This window comes from Acomys minous, assembly GCF_964271855.1.
Source record: "Acomys minous genome assembly, chromosome: 20".
Lineage (NCBI taxonomy): Eukaryota > Metazoa > Chordata > Mammalia > Rodentia > Muridae > Acomys > Acomys minous.
In genome coordinates this window covers 16,056,350-16,080,535 of record NC_140502.1, presented here as the reverse complement: position 1 = coordinate 16,080,535, position 24,186 = coordinate 16,056,350, and the positions used below count along the sequence as shown (strand labels likewise).

At 43.8% G+C, this 24,186-nt stretch overlaps 1 protein-coding gene across 1 annotated transcript; it reads right to left on the bottom strand.

The window, feature by feature from the left end:
• Positions 1-3,465: 3,465 nt before the first annotated feature.
• Positions 3,466-23,787, bottom strand: LOC311591106 (vomeronasal type-2 receptor 26-like; the record flags this gene model as incomplete). The annotated part of the gene is made up of 6 exons (XM_084770474.1): positions 3,466-4,388; positions 5,768-5,891; positions 8,537-8,746; positions 17,474-18,271; positions 20,842-21,133; positions 23,579-23,787. The coding sequence occupies 6 exons, from the start codon at positions 23,785-23,787 to the stop codon at positions 3,466-3,468; spliced, it is 2,556 nt and encodes an 851-aa protein (XP_084626600.1).
• Positions 23,788-24,186: the final 399 nt, after the last annotated feature.

Sequence of the window (24,186 nt, the reverse complement as noted above, 5' to 3'; positions counted from 1 at the left end):
CTCCCCTATGACTGTGACTGAGGGGGATTTCCTCCCCCTGTATATACTCAGAGGGTATCAGTCTCTTCTTGGTAACCTGCTATGTTGGTTCCAGTTGAGCATTTGTGTAGTTGTGTTTTTGCCATGGTGTAGTTATCTATTTCCTGTGTAGTTTGTAGGTTGTAGCTTGTCCCTTTGGGATGGAGTTTTCCTTCTAGTACCTTCTGTAAAGATGCATTTGTGGATAGGTACTGTTTGAATTTGTTTTTCTCATGGAATATTTAGTGTTCTCCATCAATGGTTATTGATAGTTATACTGGGTAAAGTAGTGTGGCCTGGCATCTGTGGTCTCTTAGGGTTTGCAGGATCTCTGTCCAGGCCCTTCTGGCTTTGATGGCCTCTGCTGAGAAGTCAGGTGTAATTCTGATAGGTTCATCATTAAATGTTATTTGGCCTTTTCTCTTGCAGCTTTTAATATTTTTTTCTTTGTTCTGTATATTTTGTGTTTTGATTATTATGTGACAGGCACTTTTTCTTTTCTGGTCTATTCAATTTGGTGTTCTGTAGGCCTCTTGTATGTTTATAGGCATCTCTTTCTTTAAATTGGGAAAGTTTTCTTCTATGATTTTGATGAGAATAATTTCTGGGCCTTGGACTCTGATATCTTCTCTTTCTTCAATGCCTATTATCCTCAGATTTCTTCTTTTCATGGTGTCCTTGATTTCTTGGATGTTTTGTGTAAGGATTTTTCCAGATTTAGCATTTTCTTTAATGGTTGCTTCAAGATCTACGATTGTATCTTCTAGACCTGAGATTCGTTCCTCCATCTCTTGGATTCTGTTAGAAAAGCTCACCTCTCTGTTGCTCACCTTCTTCTCTGAGGTCTCACGCTCCTGTTTTTCTTCTGCCAGTGTGTTTATCATTTAATCCATTTTCATCTTCAGATCTTGAACTGATTTTTTTATTTCTTTCATCTGATTGTATATTCCTGAGGTTCTTCCATTGCCTCTTTATAGGCCTTCAGAGCTTGAACTGATTTATTGAATTCCTTCATCTAGTTTTTTGTATTTTCCTGAAATTTTTCCAGTGCCTTTCTACTGGCTTCTTTTATATCTTAACCTGTTTGGCTGCATCTTCCTGCACTTGAATATGAATTGTATTTGTTTCCTCCATTATCGTCCCCATTACTAAGGATTTAAGGTCATTTTCTTGTATTTCCATTGTTTTTGAGTTCTCTGGGTTGTTCTCTTTGGGAAAGATGGAATCTGGAGACACTATATTGTTTTGTGTTTTTTGCATATGCTTTTACACTGTCCTTTAGACATCTTGCTGTCTCTGTTTTTGTTGGATAGCTTTCCAAGTTGGGTGGAGGGAGTCTGATGATAGATTCACCTGTTTTCTCATGATTTCCCTAGGCCAGAAGCTCTGATGCTTCACTGGTCTGGATAGCAGGAGGCTAGCCCTGTCGTATTGGACTCTCACAGCAAGGGATCGTCAGCTCCCCTTATACTGTGGGTCCTGCAATCATTCTGGGTCTCTGAATGTGCCTTGTGTCAGGTCAAATTGTCCACAGCCTTCTGGATCCCCTTGTAGCCCCGGAGCTCTCCAGGGACTGCAGCAGGTCAGGTAGAGGTGGTCTGATGGCCACTTTACTCCCTGTCTCCCTGAGAATTCCTTAGTCCTGGAGCTTTGTTCTTCTGTTGATCTGTGGTTCCTGGTAGTGTGTCAAGACTCAGATGTTTGCAGAGTCCAGGTTAGTGTCACAGGGTCCAAATCATCCTCACACTGAGTCCAGTTCATGTCTCTGTGCCCAAGTGGGTCTCAGGGCCTAATTCACGCACTTAGTCCACTTAGCACTGAGTCCAACCTGGGTCTTTGGCCCAAAGCGCACACTGAGCTCGCTGAGTCAGTTAAAATCTCAGGACCTAAACTTCCCACTGAGTCCTGTCAGAGTCTCAGGGCTGGGAATGCCCGCCAAGACCAGTCAAAGACTCTGGGCTCCTCCCATGCTCTGAGCTCAGCTAGGTTCTCTGGGACCAAACAGCCTGCCAAGCTCAGCTAGAGTTTCTGGGCCCAACCTGCCCGCCAAGCGCAGTTATGGCCCCCGGCCCCAAACTGCACACAGAGCTCAACCAGAGTGTGTACTTGCACAACGAGCTCAGTCAAGGACTCTGGACCCAAACTGGGATGAATTCAGCCTGGGACTCTGAGCCTAAAGTGCGCTGAGAGTCCAGCCAGAGTCTCAGGGCCACAATGCAAGCAAAATTCAGGTAGAGTCTCTGGACCCACCTGTCCGCCAAGTCCAGCTAAGGACGCTGGGCTCAGTCTGCATGCTGAGCTCAGCCTGTGTCACAGCAGCAGAACTGTGCTCTGAGCTGAGCTACTGTATCCATGGCGGAACTGCGCGCTGAGCTGAGCCTGCTTCTCTGTGGTGGAACTGTGTGCTGAGCTGAGACTGGGACTCAGGGGCCATACTGGCACTGAGCTCAGCCTGTGTCTCATCAGTGGAGTTGTCATCTTGGGTCTCCTCCTAGTATATTTATATATGTGTAATAATATAAATGTAAATTTAAAAAAATAATAATTTTAAGAATGGTGAATAAGTTTAAAATGGGGTACAATGAAAAATATTCAATTAACTAATTAAAAACTGAAAAAAACAACATTCACCATATGTTGGACATATACATTCATATTTATGTGTACATATATATACACATACGTATATTACACTACTATAAAGAAGATTTATTTACAGTCTTTACAAACATGATTTATTTTTCTTGAGAATATATCTAAGACCGAGATTGGTATATCACACGGTGATCTCAAGATTTTTATCTATTAAGACAATATCAGATTGTGTTCTGAATTTTTGTAGAGTTTTTACAAAAACTTTTGTAGAGGCAATAAATTCTTGCCAAATAAAAAATAAATCACATGGTAAGTCTGTGAAGGACCTGCCAGTGAAAAGTTCAATTCCTAGTACTGCTCCTGTCAAAAACCAAAAAGACAGATCAATAATATACCTCTCAAACCCTGACATCATCGTTATTACCTCATGACCCTTCTCAAACCTTGGCATTTATGTTTTGTGAGTCTCTATGTGGAGGTCGCCCTGTGGTTAGCAAGAGGTCAGAGACAATTAGTGATGTCACTTCTCCCCTTACAACATGTGGGTCTCAGGTATCAAATTCAAGTAGGCAAGCATGTTTCCACATCGAGCCATGTTCCTAAGTCCTCCAGTCAACCTGTCATAATTCTGTTGATGTTAATTCATTAACTCTCTGTATGTTCACTCTAAAACAAACAGTCATTAATGTTTTCTTCTCAGTATCTCACAACGATCTTCATCTGTCTTTTAGCTTTGTATCTGCACAGAACCAGCGAGAAAAAAAAACCATACAGTTAGTTATGGTGATTCCCATGGAAATGAGACCATGAAGTTTGTGGTGAGGAACTGGAGAGACACCTTCTCTGGAGTGTCTAACCGTGCTTATGCTGCTGTGCCTGGAGGCCTTGCTGTGGCCAGGCAGGGGTGTTCTTCTCAGGCTTCAGCAAGATGATGTAGCACTTGGGGATGAAGATGCCACCCAGAAGCCCAGCAGTGGAGGCCAGGATGGAGAAGATCTCTACAGCCACAGTGGACTTGCCCCGGGCACTGTGGTACAGGGGCAGGAAGGCTGTCCAGACACTGCAGAACAGCAGCATGCTGAAGGTGAGGAACTTTGTCTCGTTGAAGACATCTGGCAGGGCCCTGGCCAGAAAAGCCACAGAGAAGGTACCTGCTGCCAGGAAACCCAAGTAGCCAAGCACACAGAAGAAGGTGGTGCCAGAACCCTCCTGGCATTGGATGACAATGTGCTGGGGTTCCGACACCATGTCCCTGTGTGGGAACGGTGGGGAGGTGGCCAACCAGACCCCACAAAGAACAACCTGAATTAAGGAAGCAATGAGGACCACTGAGGAGGAAGCACCAGGGCTCAGGCACACCCGGATCCTGCCCCCTGGCCTGATGACCCTGAAGGCCAGGACCACTGTGACAGTCTTGGCCAGAACAGAGGAGACAGCCACCGTGAACACCATGGCAAAGGTGGTCTGACGGAGGAGGCACGTGGTGACAGTGGGTCGGCCTAGGAACAGCAAGGCACACAGAGCACAGAGGGAAAGAGAGATCAGGAGTAAGTAGCTGAGAGCTCTGTTGTTGGCCCTCACCACAGGTGTGTCCCAATGCTTCAGGAACACTCCAAGGACCAGGACAGCCATACCACACAGGAAGATTGACACCAGAGCCAGTATGAATCCTAATGGTTCCTCAAAGGCCAGGAAGATCTCTGTCCTGGGCAGGCATCGGTCTCTGCTGTGGCTTGAGTACTGCTCCTTGGGGCACAGAAGACATCTCTTCATGTCTATGAAAGAACACAGACACAAATGGGGAGATGGAGCTTGGTGTGGCTGCACATCACTTAACCTCAGCAATTGAGAGAAAGAGGCAGGTGGAATTCTACCAGTTCCAGGTCTGCATGGTCAAAATACTAAGCCCCAAGCCAGCCAGAGCTGCATTGTAGACCATGTCTCAAAATCAAACAACAAACCTAAAGGAAGATTCATACACACACACCCACACACACAAGCACACACACAGGGTTTGTAATGATAGCACACAGAGGAGGGCTCTGTCACTGCAATCGTAAGTCCTTACACAACACCAACCCTCAGGCCAACTTGACTTTATATTTCCAGCTTACAGCAGGGTAAAGCAGAAAGCTCTGTAGCTCAACCAGCCTGGAATGGGATGGTCTGTTCCCATTTAACCTCTGCGGTGAACACTTTTCATACAGAGGAAGAAAGAAGTCACAAAAAAAGACACCAACCATGCAGCTCCAGTTACAGGAGGTTTAAATAGCAACTGAAATATGCCAGTGTCAATGAAAGTCTGAGTGTTTTTATGGGACCTGGAGAAGCTTCTGGGAATATCTATCATTTCTCTCTATTCTTTCTCCCTTTCTTCCTTTTTTTTTTTTTTCATTTTCAAGAGAAGGTTCAAAAGTGTAACCTCATTCTGTAGACCAGGTTGGTTTCAAATTTATAGAAATAGCCTGCCTCTGCCTCCTAATGCTAAGACTAAATGCCTGAACCACCACTCTTCGATGACAATGTCTTTCTTCATCAGGGGACAAGGGATGTGCAGTGGGTGGGAAGAGACAATTCATTAGGATGTGCAAATATGGTTTATTCACTTCTCTGTCTCAATAAAGCACTTACCTAAGAATAATTGTAAGACTAGCTTTCTCAATGGGGTTCCCACCTGAAGTCCACAGGGAAGCTGAGACTGCAACATCTCAGCACGGAGGGGGGTGTTTAGAATGAGAATTGTCCCTATAGATTCACATATTTGAATGTTTGTTTCTTAGGTGGTGGACTGTCGGGATGGATTGGGAGGTGTAGTTTTGCAGGAGGAGGTGGGTCACTGTGGGTAGCCATTGAGAGTTCAAAATCCCACACCAAGCCCACTCTCCACTGTCTTGCCTGCTGCCTGTGGAGCACAATGTAAGCTCTCAGTTACTCCTGGGACACCATGCATGCCAGCCTGCCTGTCACCATCCATCCTACCATGAGGTTCATGGACTCATGCCCTGAAACTCTAAGTAAGGCCACAGTTCAATGCTTTTCCTCGAAAGCAGACTTGCCCTTGGTGTCACTTCACAGCAGGAGAACAATAACTAACACACGTAGAGGCTCAAAGCGCCCTGTGGACCCCTCAGATTCCAGCTCCACATGCCCTTACCTCTTTGGTCTGCAAAGTGTCCCTCGGGGCAGGGACTGCAATCAAAACAGCAGTGGGGGGCTCCCAGACGGGAAACTTGGCTAAACCCTGGAAGGCAGCTTTCACTGCAGTTTGAGCTGGGCACCTGGTAACAGTGAACACAGTGTCACTGGTGAATCTCTAGGGATACAGATGCTTGACCTAACTCTGACAAGAGAACGGGTTCCTCTCAGCCCACTACATTGGTCATCTTTTAGAATATAAGTCTCTCCAAGGGGAGTCACATGGAACAGGTACCATTATATGTAATATAAGAAGGGCTACACCGAGCTTACTTAGCTAAGGGCTTCAAAAATTTAGCTAAGCAGTGTGATGTGTTATCTCTCTGGTCCCTCTGGGTTCCTACATCAACAGTTGAAAGTATTACAACCGCAGCGATACTCCAGCTGGCAGGAGTACAGGCTGCTGCTCTTCCAAGAAGCAGGGTCCAATCCCTACAGCCCGCATAGCACCTCACACTGTAACTCCATTCTAGAGGAGCTAATTCCCTCTTCTCACCACCTCAGGCACACACGACACATAATAGATAAATATATATGACAATAAAACGTCCAAATGTGCATAGTACAAATTGAGAAAGACTGACACGTATTATAAGACATTAGAGAGGAACAGGCCCTTCTGTCATGACAGCCTGTTTGCCTCAGTGACTCCGACAAGAAGCATTTTTCCTTTATCTTCTTGTTATCTCTCTTTCTTTCTTTTGAATGATCTCCGCATCCTGGGCATTCTTCCCTTGTTACTCTCACCTTTCTCTCTTTCTCTGAAGTCTTCTACAGACCTGTGGCTGCATGCAGGACTGCATGTCTAACTCTCACTATGCTGTCACTCTTCTTTTTCCCAGTTGCCCTCCTTAGTGCAGCTGTTGAGATTTTCAGTTTGGCTATCCCGTTGTTTTTGCTTAAACTATATAAGTAATAGATATGATGGCTAAATTGTACATATTGACTCCCTCAGCTAACTCTCTCCCTCTCTATCTCTTTCTGCCTCTCTCTCTCTCTCTCTCTCTCTCTCTCTCTCTCTCTCTCTCTCTCTCTCTCTCTCTCTCCTTAGCCTCCCCAGTACTTGCTCTGTAATACAGGTTGGCCTAGTACTCATAGAAATCTTCCTTCCTCTACCTTCACAATGCTAGGGTTATAGGATTCGACCATCATCCAGCTGACTCAGTCCCTCTTAGAACAGCTCCAACAACAGGCAAGGGTTATGAAGACGGAAGTGTGTGGTGCTGAGATCTCTGCCACAACAGAAGAGATGAGAAACCCCTCCCTGTTCAAGCCAATAAAAGGCCTTTCACAAGAACCCTCAGACCACGTAGCATGTGTCCTTTATTCTTTGAGTAACACAGGAAAGGGAAACTCCACTTGTTGAAAGGCTTAAGCCCACCATTGACTGGAGATGCCACCAGAACAAAGCTAGACAAAGTGGTATCAGACGGGACTCTTCTCAACTGGCGTATGACAGGAAACTGAGACATTTCTATGCACCAGACAGCAAATAGACATGCCTTTCTCAAAACAGCCAATCATTTTGTTAATAATCATCAGGGTTTGAGCATAAAGGTTTCCAAAGTCTTGTGTGTTGGACTGCTGGTCACCAGATGGCGGGTTTTTGAAGAATGATGGGATCTTCAGGCATCTGACCTAGCCAATACATTAATTTCTCACTGGATTCATGACCTGAAGAACTACTGTCGATGTTGGAAATAAAAGTGAGCCCTAATTGGATAAAGTGGGTTTGGTCACGGTGCACTGATAAGGTGTAACTTGTTCCCCTACCATGTCTGTCTGGAACCACACATCTCCAGTTCACGGTCACCAGGAGTTGGGAAACCTCTTCCAACACACATGGCTGCTGCCATGACATACAGCCTCAAGCTCACACAACCAAAGCAATGGATCATCCTGACCTCAAAACTATAAAACCACAAGTCAATAAAAACCTTTCATCACTTCACACTGTTCCTTGGGAATTTGCCATGGTGGGGGGAAATCTAAAACATTACATAAGCAGATTCTTCTGATTAAATCTCGCAGATGGTACATGGGAAGACGTTTAGTTGAGTGTGTCACTATCTTCCTCTTCAAAGAGCAGAAAATGAAAACACTCTCAAAATATCTCCAGGTTCCATTTCTGATTCTATTTTCAGAGTCTGGTATGTTTTTTCCCCATTTTTCACAAGTTTGTGTGGGGTAAGTATGTATATGTGCCTTAAAACATCTATGTGGGATGATGAGAATGTGTGTACACGTGCATGGGAGACCAGTGTCAAAGTTGGGAATCATCCTTCTTTACTTTTCCACTATGCACATTGAAGTAGATGCTCAAAGTAAAAACCCAGACTTCACTGATATGGTTAGTATTACTATCTTCTTTGCTGTCTCCTTGTATCCACCATGCAAGAATGAAAATACAGGTACCACACTGCCCACTCAGCAGGTACACATGTTCCGGAGGACCACAGCCTAGATTTTGTGCTTGTGTAGCAAACACTTTAACCACTGAGCCATCTCTCCAACAGCAGCTCTGATGTATTTATTTTTCTGTTCAGTCAGTAGCATCCAGAGAAAGGACTCTTATTAAATAAAGAACATCATCTGTTATCACTGACTGGACAAATCCACAGCCACATCCACTTCATGCACAAGGAGGAATGAGGAACCCTGAACTTGGAATTTCCCAGAGAATTTAACACTCTAGGACAAGAGTCAGCTCTGCATTCAGGCAACTCACGTGGAGATCCTCCTTCAAATGAACCATCATTTTGTTCCCTGAAGAATCTTGAGGGTCTATCATGCCTACGTTGACCAAATGGAATACACCCTCAGGGGTCTTCTTCCCATGGAAAATGTCAAATGTTGTCACCAAATCTCCATTGTCATCAAACATAATCTCACTTCCATCAGGAGTCTTGAAGTGCACCCTTCTGAGGGCATGAAGCAGCTGAGGAAGAAAAGAAGACACTGTAGACTGGGGTGGGACTATCCTAGGTCTTCTCTATATGGCCTCTGCAGTGATACTGAGCAACTCCATCAAAATCTGGCTTCAGTAGTTATAAAGAAGTTCAAGGTACTATGATATTTTCAGAAATAAAAATAATTCTACGTTTAATTCAATAACACTTCATAATATTTTATCTTGAAATTTTGAAATATAGTGTGTGTGTGTGTGTGTGTGTGTGTGTGTGTGTGTGTGTGTGTGTACATCTCACTCACATTGCAAAATTCAGAGAGTAACTCTCAGAAATATTTTCTCCTGCTCCTGCCATGAGGGAATCAGGAATTGCACTTAAGCTTGGTGACAAGTGCCTTTACCCACTGAACAATCTCGCCAGCCTTAAAAATAAACCCAGAAACATCTCAGTGTGGTGCTGGCTCTAGGGTCTCATTTGGCTGTGCACTATTCTGCCCAGCCTTCCATCCCACCACGCTGTTTAGGTGCCAAACACTTGTATCCTCCACAGAAAGGACCCGGCTCACTGAGGCCTCCCAATCACTCAGACCACTCTGTCACACATCTTCACTCACACCCATGTGACTCTTCTTATTTGTCTCTATTCTATGGTACTCATAAATGCTGTCCTGGACATCAGCAAAGCTGTTTTCCTGTGGAGAGGTTTCTTGTCCTCTTCTCTGCAACACTGGTATTTCAACCTCTCTGCCTCTCCTTTCCCTTCACACACTCCTCACTCTTTCTCCTTTTTTTCTTTTTCTTAAAGTAAAGCCATTTTATACTATTTTTCCTCCTTTATTAATTTATTCTTGTTACATCTCAATGGTTATCCCATCCCTTGTATCCTCCCATTCTTCCCTCTCTCCCATTTTCCCCTTATTCCCCTCCCATATGACTGTTCCTGAGGGGGATTACCTCCCTCTCTATATGATCATAGGGTATCAAGTCTCTTCTTGGTAACCTGCTGTCCTTCCTCTGAGTGCCATCAGGTCTCCCCGTCCAGGGGACATGGTCAAAGGTGAGGCACCAGAGTATGTGAGAAAGTAATATCCCACTCTCCACTCTACTGTGGAGAGTGTTCTGTCCATTGGCTAGATCTGGGTAGGGGTTCAAGGTTTACCGCCTGTATTGTCCTTGGCTGGTGCCTTAGTTTGAGCGGGACCCCTGAGCCCAAATCTGCCTATCATAATGTTCTACTTGTAGGCTTCTAGGACCCTCTGGGTCCTTCTACTTTGCCTTTCTCCCATGAGTCTCTTATCTAGAGTCCCACTAGAATGTCCTCTCCTCTGTCGCAGTTTCCTGGTAAGTGAAGGCTTTCGTGGGACATGCCCCTTGGGCTAATATGCAGATATAAGTGAGTATATACCTTTTGAGTCTTTCTGCTTCTGGGTTAACTCACTCATTATGATCATTTCTAGCTCAATCCATTTATCCACCAATTTCGGGAATTCCTTGTTTTTAATAGCTGAATAGTATTCCATAGTGTATATGTACCACAGTTTCTTTATCCATTCTTCTATTGAGGGACACTTAGGCTGTTTCCATGCTCTGGCTATTATGAATAAGGCTGCTATGAACATGGTTGAGCAAATTTTCTTGCTGTGTGCTGGAGCATCTTCTGGGTATATTCCAAGGAATGGAATAGCTGGGTCTTGAGGAAGCCCTATTCCCATTTTTCTGAGATAGCACCAGATAGATTTCCAAAGTGGTTGTACTAGTTTGCATTCCCACCAGCAATGAAGGAGTGTTCCTCTCTCCCCACATCCTCGCCAGCATGTGCTGTCGCTTGAATTTTTTATCTTAGCCATCCTGATGGGTGTAAGATGGAATCTCAGCGTTGTTTTGATTTGCATTTCCCTGCTGATTAAGGAGGTTGAGCATTTCTTTAGGTGTTTTTCAGTCATTTGATATTCCTCTGTTGAGAATTCTCTGTTTAGTTCCATGCCCCATTTCTCGATTAGGTTATTTGTTTTGGTGTTATTTAATTTCTTGAGTTCTTTATATATTTTGGATATTAGACCTTTGTCAGATGTGGGGTTGGTGAAGATCTTTTCCCAGTCTGTAGACTGTCACTTTGTTCTCTTTACAGTGTCACTTGCCTTACAGAAGCTTCTCAGCCTCATGAGGTCCCATTTATTAATTGTTGACATTAATGCCTGGGCTGTTGGTGTTCTGTTCAGGAAGTTGTCTCCTATGCCAATATGTTCCAGGCTCTTCCCCACTTTTTCTTCTAAGTGATTTAGTGTCTCTGGTTTTATGTTGAGGTCTTTAATCCACTTGGATTTGAGTTTTGTACAAGGTGACAAATATGGGTCCAGTTGCATTTTTTTATACATAGACATCCAATTAGACCAGCACCATTTGTTGAAGATGCTATCCCTTTTCCATCGAATGGATTTGGCTTCCTTGTCAAAAATCAAATGACCATATGTCTGTGGATTCATATCTGGGTCTTCGATTCGATTCCACTGATCAATCAGCCTGTTGCTGTGCCAGTACCATGCTGTTTTAATTACTATTGCTTTATAGTACAGTTTGAGATCAGGTATAGAGACTCCTCCGGAGCACCTTTTATTGTACAAGATTGTTTTAGCTATTCTGGGTTTTTTGTTTTTCCATATGAAGTTCAGAATTGAACTTTCAATGTCTTTAAAAAATTGTGTAGGTATTTTGATAGGGATTGCATTGAATCTGTAGATTGCTTTTGGTAGGATGGCCATTTTTATTATGTTAATTCTCCCTATCCATGGGCAAGGTAGATCCTTCCATCTTCTCATGTCATCTTCAATCTCTTTCTTTAGGGTTTTGAAATTTTTTTCAAACAGGTCCTTCACTTGCTTAGTAAGAGTAACTCCTAAGTACTTCATATTGCTTGTGGCTAATGTGAAGGGTGTAGTTTTCCTAATTTCTTCCTCTGCGAGCCTGTCATTTGTGTATAGGAAGGCTACAGACTTTTTTGAGTTAATTTTGTATCCAGCCAATTTGCTGAAGGTGTTTATCAGCTGTAGGAGTTCTCAGGTGGAATTTTGAGGGTCACTTATGTAGACTATCATATCATCTGCAAATAGGGATAATTTGACTTCCTCCTTTCCCATTTGGATACCCTTGATCTCCTTATGTTGTCTTATTGCTCTGGATAGAACTTCGAGTACTATATTGAAGAGATATGGAGAGAGTGGGCAGCCTTGCCTTGTTCCTGATTTTAGAGGAATTTCCTTGAGTATCTCACCATTTACTTTGATTTTGGCTATTGGCTTCCTATATATAGCCTTTATTATGTTGAGGAAAGTGCCTTGTATTCCCGATCTCTCTAAAACTTTAAACATGAATGGGTATTGGATTTTATCAAATGCTTTCTCTGCATCCAAAGAGATGATCATGTGGTTTTTTATTTTCATTTTGTTTATGTGGTGGATTACATTGATGGATTTCCATATATTAAACCATCCCTGCATGCCTGGAATGAAGCCTACTTGGTCATGATGAATGATATCTCTGATGTGCTCTTGTATTCATTTTGCAAGTATTTTATTTAGTATTTTTGCATCAATGTTCATCAGAGAAATTGGTCTGAAATTCTCTTTCTTTGTTGAGTCTTTGTGAGGTTTGGGTATCAATGAGACTATGGCCTCATAGAGTGAGTTTGGTAATGTTCCATCCCTTTCTATCTTTTGGAGTAGCTTGAAGAATATCGGTATTAGCTCGCCCTTGAAGGTCTGGTAGAATTCTGCACTGAAACCATCTGGCCCTGGGCTTTTTTTGGTTGGGAGACTATCAATTTCTGTAGGGGAAATGGGACTATTTAGCTTGTTTATCTGTTCTTCACTCAACTTTGGCAAGTGAAATTGATCAAGAAAATCATCCATTTCCCTTAGATTTTCAAATTTTGTGGCATATATGCCTTCAAAGTAGGATCTTATGATTCTTTGTATTTCTTCAGTGTCTGTTGTTATGTCTCCCTTTTCATTTCTGATTTTGTTGATTTCAATACTGTCTCTCTGCCTTTTAGTTAGTTTGGCTAATGGTCTGTCTATCTTGTTGACTTTCTCAAAGAACCAGCTCTTGGTTTTGTTGATTCTTTGGACTGTTTTCTTAGTTTCTAATTTGTTGATTTCACCCCTGAGTTTGATTATTTCCAGACGTCTACTCCTTTTGGGTGTTTCTGCTTCTTTTTTTTCTAGGGCTTCCAGTTGTGTCGTTAAGGTGTTTATGTGCGATGCTTCCAATTTCTTTTTAAAGGCACTTCGTGCTATGAATTTTCCTCTTAGCACTGCTTTCAATGTATCCCACAAATTTGGGTATATTGTTCCTTCATTTTCATTGAATTTCAGAAACTCCTTGATTTCTTTCTTTATTTCTTCCCTGACCCAGGTTAGTTTCCACATACGTGTAGGCTTTTTGTTATTTCTGTTGTTGTTGAATTGCAGCCTAAGCCCATGATGATCTGATAGGATACAAGGTATTATTTCAATCCTCTTGTATCTGTTGAGGCTTTCTTTGTGAACTACGATGTGATCAATTTTGGAGAAGGTTCCATGGGGTGCAGAGAAGAAGGTATCTTCTTTCTTGTTTGGGTGAAAGGTTCTATAGATATCTGTTAGATCCATTTGACCCATGGCATTGGTTAATGATGTTATTTCTCGGCTTAGTTTCTGTTTCGATGATTTGTCCTTCAGTGAGAGTGGGGTGTTGAAGTCTCCCACTATTATTGTGTGGGGATTGATGTGTGGTTTAAGCCTTTTTAACAGATCTTTTACAAATGTGGGTGCCCTTGTATTGGGAGCATAGATGTTCAGAATTGTGATGTCATCTTGGTTGACTTTACCTTTGATGAGTAAGAAGTGTCCATCCTCATCCCTTTTGATTAATCTTGGTTGAAAAATCTATTTTGTTCGATATTAAAATGGCTACGCCTGCTTGCTTCTTGTGTCGATTTGCTTGGAATATTTTTCCAACCTTTTATCCTGAGGTAATGCCTATCATTATGGGTGAGATGTGTTTCTTGAATGCAGAAGAATGTTGGATCCTGTTTATGCACTCATTCAGTTAGTCTGTGTCTTTTTATTGGAGAATTGAGACCATTGATGTTGAGAGATATTAACGACCAGTTACTATTAAGAGTCTTAATTTTGATGTTGGTTCCAGTTGAGCGTTTGTGTAGTTGTGTTTTTGCCATGGTATAGTTATCTATTTCCTGAGTAGTTTTGATTGTAGCTTGACCCTTTGGGATGGAGTTTTCCTTCTAGTACCTTCTGTAAAGCTGGATTTGTGGATAGGTACTGTTTGAATTTGGTTTTGTCATGGAATATTTTGTTTTCTCCATCAGTGGTTATTGATAGTTTTGCTGGGTAAAGTAGTCTGGCCTGGCATCTGTGGTCTCTTAGGGTTTGCAGGATCTCTGTCCAGGCCCTTCTGGCTTTGATGGTCTCTGCTGAGAAGTCGGGTGTAATTCTGATAGGTTTGCCATTAAATGTTATTTGGCCCTTTTCCCTTGCAGCTTTTAATATTTTTTCTTTGTTCTGTATGTTTTGTGTTTTGATTATTATGTGACGGGCAGTTTTTCTTTTCTGATCAATTCTATTTGGTGTTCTGTATGCCTCTTGTATGTTTATAGGCATCTCTTTCTTTAGATTGGGGAAATTTTCTTCTATGATTTTGCTGAGAAGAGTTTCTGGGCCTTGGAGTCTGATATCTTCTCTTTCTTCAATGCCTATTATCCTCAGATTTCTTCTTTTCATGGTGTCCTTAATTTCTTGGATGTTTTGTGTCAGGAGTTTTCCAGATTTGGCATTTTCTTTATTGGTTGCTTCAAGATCTGTTATTGTATCTTCTAGACTTGAGATTCGTTCTTCCATCTCTTGGATTCTGTTAGAAAAGCTCAGCACTGTGTCATTCGCCTTCTTCTCTGAGGCCTCACGTTCTCGTTTTTCTTCTGTCTGTGTGTTTAATCATTGAATCCATTTTCATCTTCATATCTTGAACAGATTTTTTAATTTCTTTCATCTGGTTGTTTATATTTTCCTGAAAATTTTTCAGTTCCACTCTATGTGCTTCTTTTATGTCTTGCACCTGCTTCGCTGCTTCTTCCTGCATCTGATTTCGAATTTTATTTGTTTTCTTCATTATCATCCTCATTACCAAGGATTTGAGGGTCATTTTCTTGTGTTTCCGTTGTATGTGAGTTCTCCGGGTTGTTTTCTTTGGGATAGCTAGGAACTGGAGACGCCATGTTGTTTTGGGGTTTTTTGCGAATGCTTTTACGCTGTCCCTTAGACATCTTGCCGTCTCTGTTTTTGTTGGGTAACTTCCAGAGTTGAGTGGAGGGAGTCTGATGATAGACTCACTTGTTTTCTCATGATTTCCGTAGGCTGGAAGCCCTGATACTTCACTGGTGTGGATGGCAGGAGGTTAGCCCTGTAGTTTTGGGCTCTCACCACCAGTGATCCTCAGCTCCCCTTTGCTGTGGGTCATGCAATCGATCTGGGTCTCTGAATGATCGTTGGGTCAGGACAAGGTATCCACAACCTTTTGGGTCCCCTGCCAAGTACAGCCAGGGATACTGGGCCCGAGCCACGCGTCGAGCTCAGCTAGTTTCTCAGGGTCTGAACCATCTGCCACAGCAGGAGAACTGCGACTGCACTGAGCAAGCACCTGGTGGAAGTGAGCGCTCTGCCCAGCTTGCGTCACAGCAGGAAAACCAAGGCTGCACTGAGCAAGCACCCAGGGTATAACTGAGCGCTCCGCCCAGTCTGCGTCACAGCAGGAAAACTGCGGCAGTGCTGAGCAAGCACCTAGGGTAGAAGTGAGCGCTCCGCCCAGCTTGGGTCGCAGCAGGAAAACCAAGGCTGCGCTGGGCAAGCACCCAGAGTATAACTGAGTGCTCCGCCCCACTCACGTCACAGCAGGAAAACTGCGTCTGCGCTGAGCCGGAGCCCAGTGTGGAAGCGGGCACTCCGTCTAGCCTGCGTCACAGCAGGGGAGCTGCGCTTCGTGCACAATTGCCTGCCAAGCCGAGCCAGCCTCTCCACAGCACAGCTCACTGCGCAAACCCAGGACTCCGGGGCCGAACCATCCGCTGAGTCCAGCCTGGGTCTCAAGGCACAACGCGACCCAAATCCTGTCCAGAGTCCCCTCTCCCGCAGCAACTCCCACCGTCCACCACACTAATTGCCTCCACTGGAAGGCTCTGAGTTGCAAACCTCAGCCACCGCCGCTGGCGCCGCTGGAGCCGCTGGCGCCGCCGGAGCCGCTGGAGGCACTGCTGTCCCCACCACCGCCGCTCTGATCCGAGAAAGTCCTCACTCCTCCCGTGTGCAGGGGCAGGCAGGTCCTCCGCACCCTGGTCCCTCCGAACCGTGGAGCACTTCTGCTGCCGTGGTGTGGGGACCTTGGTTTCCTGGCTCAGAAATCTGTGCAATTCCCTGAATTGTTCGCTGGAGCTTTCAAACACGGTCCACACTGCTCGCCGCCATCTTGGATCCCTCCTCACTCTTTCATCTACTTTATATCTTCATCATAGGACAAAAACAGACATCACCACCCTCACACATGATATTTTTTGGACAGGTTCTTGATTTGTACTATATGTTGGCCTTGAACTCGAGATTCTATGGCCTCAACTTCCTGTGTACTAAGATGACACACATGAGTCACCAAGCCCAGCCTCCTGTAAATCATAATTTTGCAAACTCAGCCAAAATGCCAAGAACTATAACTGTTTTACTGTTCCAAAACCACATGAATCCTCACCAGGCACACAGTACAGACTCAGAGAAGCTGAATGATGGGTATGAAAATGTACCCCCCTCTTAGCCACCACCCTCACTTTATCTCAATAATGAGCAAAGTGATTTTGAAAAGGTTCTTGCAGATGTGGGCTTATGGTGCCTGGACTGGATTAGAGAAGCTTGAAGATAGATGATAGACAATTAGACAGACAGATAGTTAGGCAAACAGACAGAACAAAATAACCTATATTTATTATGTAAATCGGTGAAAGGCTCTATTTTAAAAAAGAAAAATAGGTAAGGACTTGACTGCTGCCTCAGATATTAAGGTATTTGCCATGCAAGCATGGTGTTGAGATTTCAAATATCTACAAACCACCTAAATGCCAGATGTCTGAAGAAGCCCTTTGGGAATTACATCCTCAGAGATGGAGACAGGAGATGACCAGAGCAGGCTGGCTAGAAACACTTGATGCACAAATATGTTCTATGGTTGAGTGAAAGGTCATGCCTCAAATAAGGTAGAATAGTAACTGAAAGATAATATCTCACATCATCCTCAGGCCTTACCACATGGATGTACACATGTGGGAACACTGGACCCATCTGTGTCAGCACGCATACACACATTTGTCCACACTCATGCACCAAATGTCCCTTTGAATTTTGGATTTGAAGAATGCATATGCTAAAAAAAAATGTCCTCTGTTTATGAAAGCTCAAACCTGGAACACTTCTCTGAAATATCAATTTTACAAACAACCTGAATTTGCTATGTCAATCAACACAACAGGGACTGGACTCATCTGAGATCATACATGAGCTCGGACCACATGTCCAAGGCTTCTTCTCAGATCCATCTCAGTAACAATGATGAGGGGGCACAGCTGAAGCATACAGTCAGCTACAGCACTATAGCTTAGTAAAAACCTACATCTTGATTCCCAACTTTCACTGAATCATCCAAACATCCGTTCATGTCTTCTCTCACCTGCCAGGAATGGAAGTCCTGGGAGTCCATACATTTCCCATTCTGGTGCCCACAGGATAACACATCATGCAGGACATGGGCAATGCTGTGGACAGCTGTGTAGGCAGCATCAATTTTACTCACTTCTTGGAAAGGATGCTGCTTATATTTCAGACTCTCATTCCCAGAGCAGAACTGAACTCCCTCTGGCACTGTGCTGTTCTGCTGAGGCCATGAACAATCAAAGGTGGACTCCCAGAACTTCTTTATAAACATGTCTTCAGGGGTCTGGCTAGGGCGCAGCTGAGCAAGGAACTCAGAGAAGCCAATTGCCCTGCTGCTGTGATACAGAAGGCCAAATGTGCCTTGCAAGACTTGGGAAACGCCTGGTACAGTCAGGGCTAGAGCCATGTGCAGAGTGTCTGTGCTGACCCACACATGGCCTGAGACATTTGTACCCAGTAAGCCATACAAGATGGACTCAAAATTCGAGTTGCTTAAGAAAATCAGAACGCCCTTGGCGGTGCTTTTCTGCATCTTCTGGACAGTCTCTTCCATCTTACCCAAGGACTGGTCAGAGGGGACATAGAGGTGGAACTCAATGCACACGCCAGCTGGGCTCAGCACCTCAGTGGCCAGAGAGCTGGCCTGCTGCCCAAAATCATCATCATTGGCCAGAATGATCACCCAGGACCACTGGAAGTGAATTATCAGCTGAGTAACTGCACGGGAGGATATATGGTCACTAGGCAGGGTCCGAAGGAAGGATGGGAACTGAATCTTGTCACTCAGGCTGGGTAGTGAAGATGAGTAACTGATCTGTCAAGGAAGAGTCAGGGAACATGACAGTAGGTGACAGCCAGGACTAAGTGAAATCTAATGGTCTGACTGAAATATAGGAAGGAGGGAGGGAACTAGAATGGTAGGACAGCCAATCAGAATCCTTCTAGTTCTACTAGGGGACCCATAATTGATTCCCAACACCAACATCATATGTTGGGAATCAGATAAATGCCTCTAGCTTCAGGCCCAGGAAGGCTTCTTCTGGCTTCCTCCCACACCTGTGGCACAAAGTCACAAAGACATATACACACATGTATAAATGTATATTAAAATCTAAAGGTAACTTTGATAAAGGACTTGATATCACATTTTGGGAAGTCCGCTGGTTCTGCCAAGCATCTGTGCACCCCCTCACTAGGGATCATCCCAGACAGTCCTGTGGGATAGCTTTCCCTGTTCCCTTCTCAGGTCCTGCCCATCACCCTGCCCTGCATATTTATTCCTGCACTGCAGCTAGGCTTAGTCTGACTCTGTTTTGCACACCGATGTGAGGTTGTGCTTTAGATATTTCATGTGAAAGTGTGTGCACGCATGTGTCTGTCTTTCTGTCCATTCATCTGTCTATCTGTGATGGTGCACATGTAGACATAAGAAGATAAATTGAAAGGGCTGGTTTTCTTAATCATGTGGGTTCCAGAAGCACAAACTGAAGTCATCAAGCTTGGTATGAAGAATCTTTACACGATAAACCACCTGGATGTTCCCAGTAAGAAGTAATAAGCTATGGGCTCTTATCAAACCATCATTGTATGATTTCCCAAGTCTAAGAGAAATAAGTGTCGATTTCTCAATTTCTCCAGGAATAGGTAGCACCATCCACTCAGGAAAAAAAATGAGTTTTTAAAGATATAAAAATTGGTGTTCTATATCTATGGGTGGTTGTTGTTGCTGCTGATATTATTTTGATATTAGCAACACAGGATGTGGCTACTCTGCCTCAGGGTATTAGTTCAAAACTTCTCCAGCCACCACAAGGTATTACACGTTATTCTGTCTTTACACAAAGGCCCTAGCATCTAGTTGGTTCATGGGGAGGGATATGGCTGACTCCATCTCAAACAGGTGGTCCTGTAGAAGAGGCAATAATATTAAAGATTAAAAATTAAAGTTACATTTGGATTGTAGACAAACAATGATGTTTTAAGTATAAGTTTATCCCATGAAACACACATGATTAACTGAAAACAAATCATATTTTAATAGAAATATTTGGACAAACTTAGACTAAAAATGATTGTTTCTCTTTAACTCTAATTTTTATTATTTTCCATGTATGAGTGTTTTGCCTGCATGTATGACTGTGCACTACATGTATGTCTCCTGCTCATGAAGGACAGAATCAGAAGTCTCATTGATGGAAATGTTGTTTAGGATGATTGTGAGACTCCACATGTGTAGTGGGAATCCAACTTATGTCCTCTGCAAGAAGCAGCCAGTTCGTTTAACCTCTGAGTCATCTCGCCACACCCTGGAATTCAAATTTAACTAAGGCTTCCCTTGCAGCCCTACAAGATGAAAAAGAAAAATTCTTGACATAGTTTATAAACATCAAGTTTTTGTTCTGGGCATGATAGTGCACAGCACACAGGAATCTGAGGATAAAGGATCAAGAGCTCTAGGGCAGCCTGGGTTACATGGAGAAATGCTGCCTCAACACACACACACACACACACACACACACACACACACACACACACACCACACACACACACACCACACAAACACACACACACCTTAAAAACAAAAATGAAGATTGGCATTGGCTGTGTCATCATGTACAGAGTAGAAATGTGGATTTTCTACTGCTTTAAACATACCTAAATCTGAGAGGAAAGAGAGAAGGCTCAATGGATAAAAGCACTTGCGACAAAACCAAAAGTATAGGAGCTCAGATCCACGTACATATGTAACAATTTGGTGACACCCTTTAAACCTGTCACCTCAGCTCCATGAAGACTGCATACAGCAAACTCATATGTGTGTATATGTCTTTGTGACTTTGTGCCACAGGTGTGGGAGGAAGCCAGAAGAGGCTTTCCTGGACCTAAAGCTAGACACATTTGTGTGATTTGCAACTGCATAGCAAAACTCATAGGCCAAGATAGGTGGATATTTGCTACTATTTTAGAGATCCTGAGTTCAATTGGCAGAACACAAATAGCAGATAAAACACATCAGTAACTGCAGCTCCAATATCTTTTTCTGATTTCAATAGATACTCGGTAAACACATATGTGCGTGTTTGTGTGTGTGCGCACGTGTGTGTGTGTACACAAAAGATTCATATATAAGATAAAATAAGTAAATTTTTAGAAATATAGATTTGAATTTTATATTATCCTCAGTTTCCTTGTCAATGCAGGGGGGCTATAGTTCTCTTCTAAACTACACAGACATGGAGAAGAGGACCAGGTTGGAAGTGGAAAACATTTCAGGGAACCTGGCGCCACAGTGAAGCTCCACACTACTGTGACCACCATCAATTTCACATCATCACTAAGGGATGGCACTGCACTAATGAAAGAATAAGGCTATGAGCAACTCACCTGAGGAAACTTGTACAGCCCCAGAAGTCTGGCCATGGACACAGACAGCGATGACCGTGTGTCCCCAATCAGCGCAGCCTGAGGAGAGCCGTGCTGACACATGTAGTTGGGGATGGGCTCCTCCTGCCCCGTGAGGAAGCTCATCGTCTCGTGGAGGGCTCCATGCACTGAGTCCCCAGAGTTTCGAATGGAGAAGCCCAGGGTCACATTGGGCAATAAGTGAGCACTCCTATTAATCTCCTCAATGGCAAACACGAAACTCTGGGCCACCCTGTAGCCCCAGTTGGAGACACTGAGGAAAAGAGAAGACCACATTTATCACTCATTATGGGGTAAATGCAACAAGAATAAACTCTGTGACTCAAGTGATTCAAGTATAAATATACTTTTCCACAGATGCTTGTGCACAGATGTGCATAAAAGCAGGACTCAGAACAGTCCAAGGGAGTCCACAGGGAATGTGCAGAAGGTAACCAAAGGGATCAGTTTCTAGACAGGAGCAATATTTGGAGATCTAGTGCATAAGCTGGCTTTGATGGCACCCATGTTTATTCTCAGCTGTCAAGAGACAGAGGCTCTGTGAGTCACAGACCAGAGCATTGTCTACATAGCTACTCCCAGGCAGCCAGAACTACACAGAACACCCTGTCTCAAGGAAACAAGGAAAATAATCTATTGAATGGTGTGGTTGGATACAGTTACTTGTACCTAACATTGATTTCAGAAGATCCAGAAGATAGAGGGAAGGGATTTGAAATGTGGTCTTCAGTCATGACTAAGACACTGCACACATGATCTCACAGCAGCTCAACTGCCTGCACTGGGAATGCACAAGCCTGAGCCTTCAACAGCCAACATGGGTGGGGCAATTTCACGTGGGACACTGCTCCTCCCTGCTGAACTATTGGCAACTGATGTATTTGGTGGGTAGGAAGGCTGTCATTTTCTCTCTATGCACCCACATATTGACCTGATCAGCCCCAGTGGACAGGTCCAAACTAGAAGCCACACATATGACCCTGACTACTATCAATGGGTACAAAACCAAAAGGCATCAATTTCAGAAATCAATCTGCAGAGAGGAATAAAAAATGAGAGGTATGGAAGGAAAATAACAGAAGATGGGAGAACGAGAATTAACTAAATGCACTATATGAACATATAAAATTCTCAAAGAGTAAATCTAATAAACTGTAATGCATATGCATACAAGCAACACCAAGATTGTGCAACACATCACATTTAGATATTTTTCATATATTTATTGGAACATTTGTTCAACAACAATAATTTAAAAAAAGACATGAATTTGAAAGGGGTGCATATGGGATGCATACAATAAAGATAGATAGATAGATAGATGATAGATAGATAGATAGATAGATAGATAGATAGACAGATAGATAGATAGATAGACAGAGAGATAGATAGATAGATAGACAGATAGATAGAGATAGATAGTGAGAAAAGATCTCTCTCTATATTGCTACCTAGCCTGGAATGCACAGAGATCCACCTGCTTACCCAGGACCTGAAACCTAGGATAAAAGGCAGATGCCCCCATGTCCAAATGAAGTTGTATGCCTCAGTTAAATGTTAAATATGTTAATGCTGAGAGTACATTTGACTTTAGGTGAGGAAAAGATTCCACATCAGCTAATCTAACCTCCACCTCACTAGAAAGCTGAGAATGACCTTGAACGTCTTTTACATGTGTATAGGCACACACACATATGTAAGCCAGATGTTAGCCTCTGGTATCATTGTCAAATATGCTTAGTGTGGGATGAGTATGTGTGTGTCTGTGTACTTGTGTGAGGTATGTCTGTGTCTGTGTGTGTTTGTGTGTGCATGTATGTGTCTGTGTCAGTGTGTTTCTGTGCATGTCTGTGTGTGGGAATGTGTGCCTGTGTGTCTGTGTCTGTGTCAAGCTGTGTGTCTGTGTGTGTGTGGGTGATTCTGTGTATGTCTGTGTCTGTGTGTGTGTCTGTCTGTGTCTGTGTCTCTGTGTCTTTTGTCTATGTTGTGCATGGGTGTATTTCCTTATGGTGGGGAAAGGCCATGCTCACCACAGCAACTATTAAAAAAAAGGAAGGATATTAAGACTTTAAAAATAATAATATAAACCATAAGGCTGAGTTGGGAACTACTGTGTGCAACAGTAGTTAAAAATCTGGAACAAGAATGGGCAAAGGAAGCTTTTAGCTATGGCTCACTTCATGGAATTTGAGCCTCAGAAGCCAACTGTGGAAGTACATGTCTATAGTCACAGGACCGAGAAGGTGGAGGCAGGAAGATCAGAACTTCAAGGTCAGCACTGATTACCTAGAAAACTGAGGCAACATGAACCTCATGACGAATAAGAGCAGAAGAAATACACTAGAGAAGGACCATGGGTCCTGATGACTGACGAACAACGTACTAATTACACATTTAGTCATTCAGCACACACACCTGCCTAGATGCTCGTATGGGTAGCAAGGACACACAAAAACTCAAGAATCCTCCCTCACTGAGGTGCGCACACACTACAGTCAGTGCAGGAGCAGCCTATGGTACAAATAAGAAAGATAGAGGAAGAGAGACAGTGCAAAAGGAGAGCTACAGAGCTATTACTTTCTACACAGAGAATGGGGGTGGCCATCTAGCTGGGATTCAGAGAATCAACCCTTCTCCGAGGCTTCAAACAACTTTTCAAGCTGCTTTCAGACACTGCTGCCCCTCAGCAAGGACATACCTTGAAGCCTGCACCCCAGCCGGTGGGGCACTGAAATCACACATGGTACCATTAGAGAAGCGAAGGATGCAGAAGCTGCCCCCCACCATGACATCTCCAGGACGGTCAAAGCGAGGCCTCTGCCTTGGCAACAGCCAGGATCTCGGGCCAGGAAAGGCAGACCCAGAGACACAGACAAACAGAAGAGAAAGGAGGGCACACAGCCACATGCCTGCTGAGAGCCACACTGCCAAGGACAGGACAGCCCCATATGGGGCAGTGGCAAGCAGTGAAGGAGGCCTTTATCTGGAATATAGCCATTGATCAAGTCCCTGAGGCTAAGCCACACTGGGAAATCTAGGCCCACAGGCTGTGTGGAGATTATTGATCCTGAGAAGGTGGGAGGACTGGGTGGCCACAAAACCCCAGAGCCATTAGAAGTTGTATCCCTTCTCCTGAGGGTTCCTAGCCTCTCTGCATCCAGGGATACAGATCTTGGCATCACCTGCGACTATAAGAAGAGCGGCAATGGGCACAACTGTCTCCTGAGGGGCCTGCAAGGGAAGGAGCAGCTGTGCCCAGGGTGCTCAGGGCACTGGTTTGTAGAAAGGCCCCAGGTGGGTATAGGA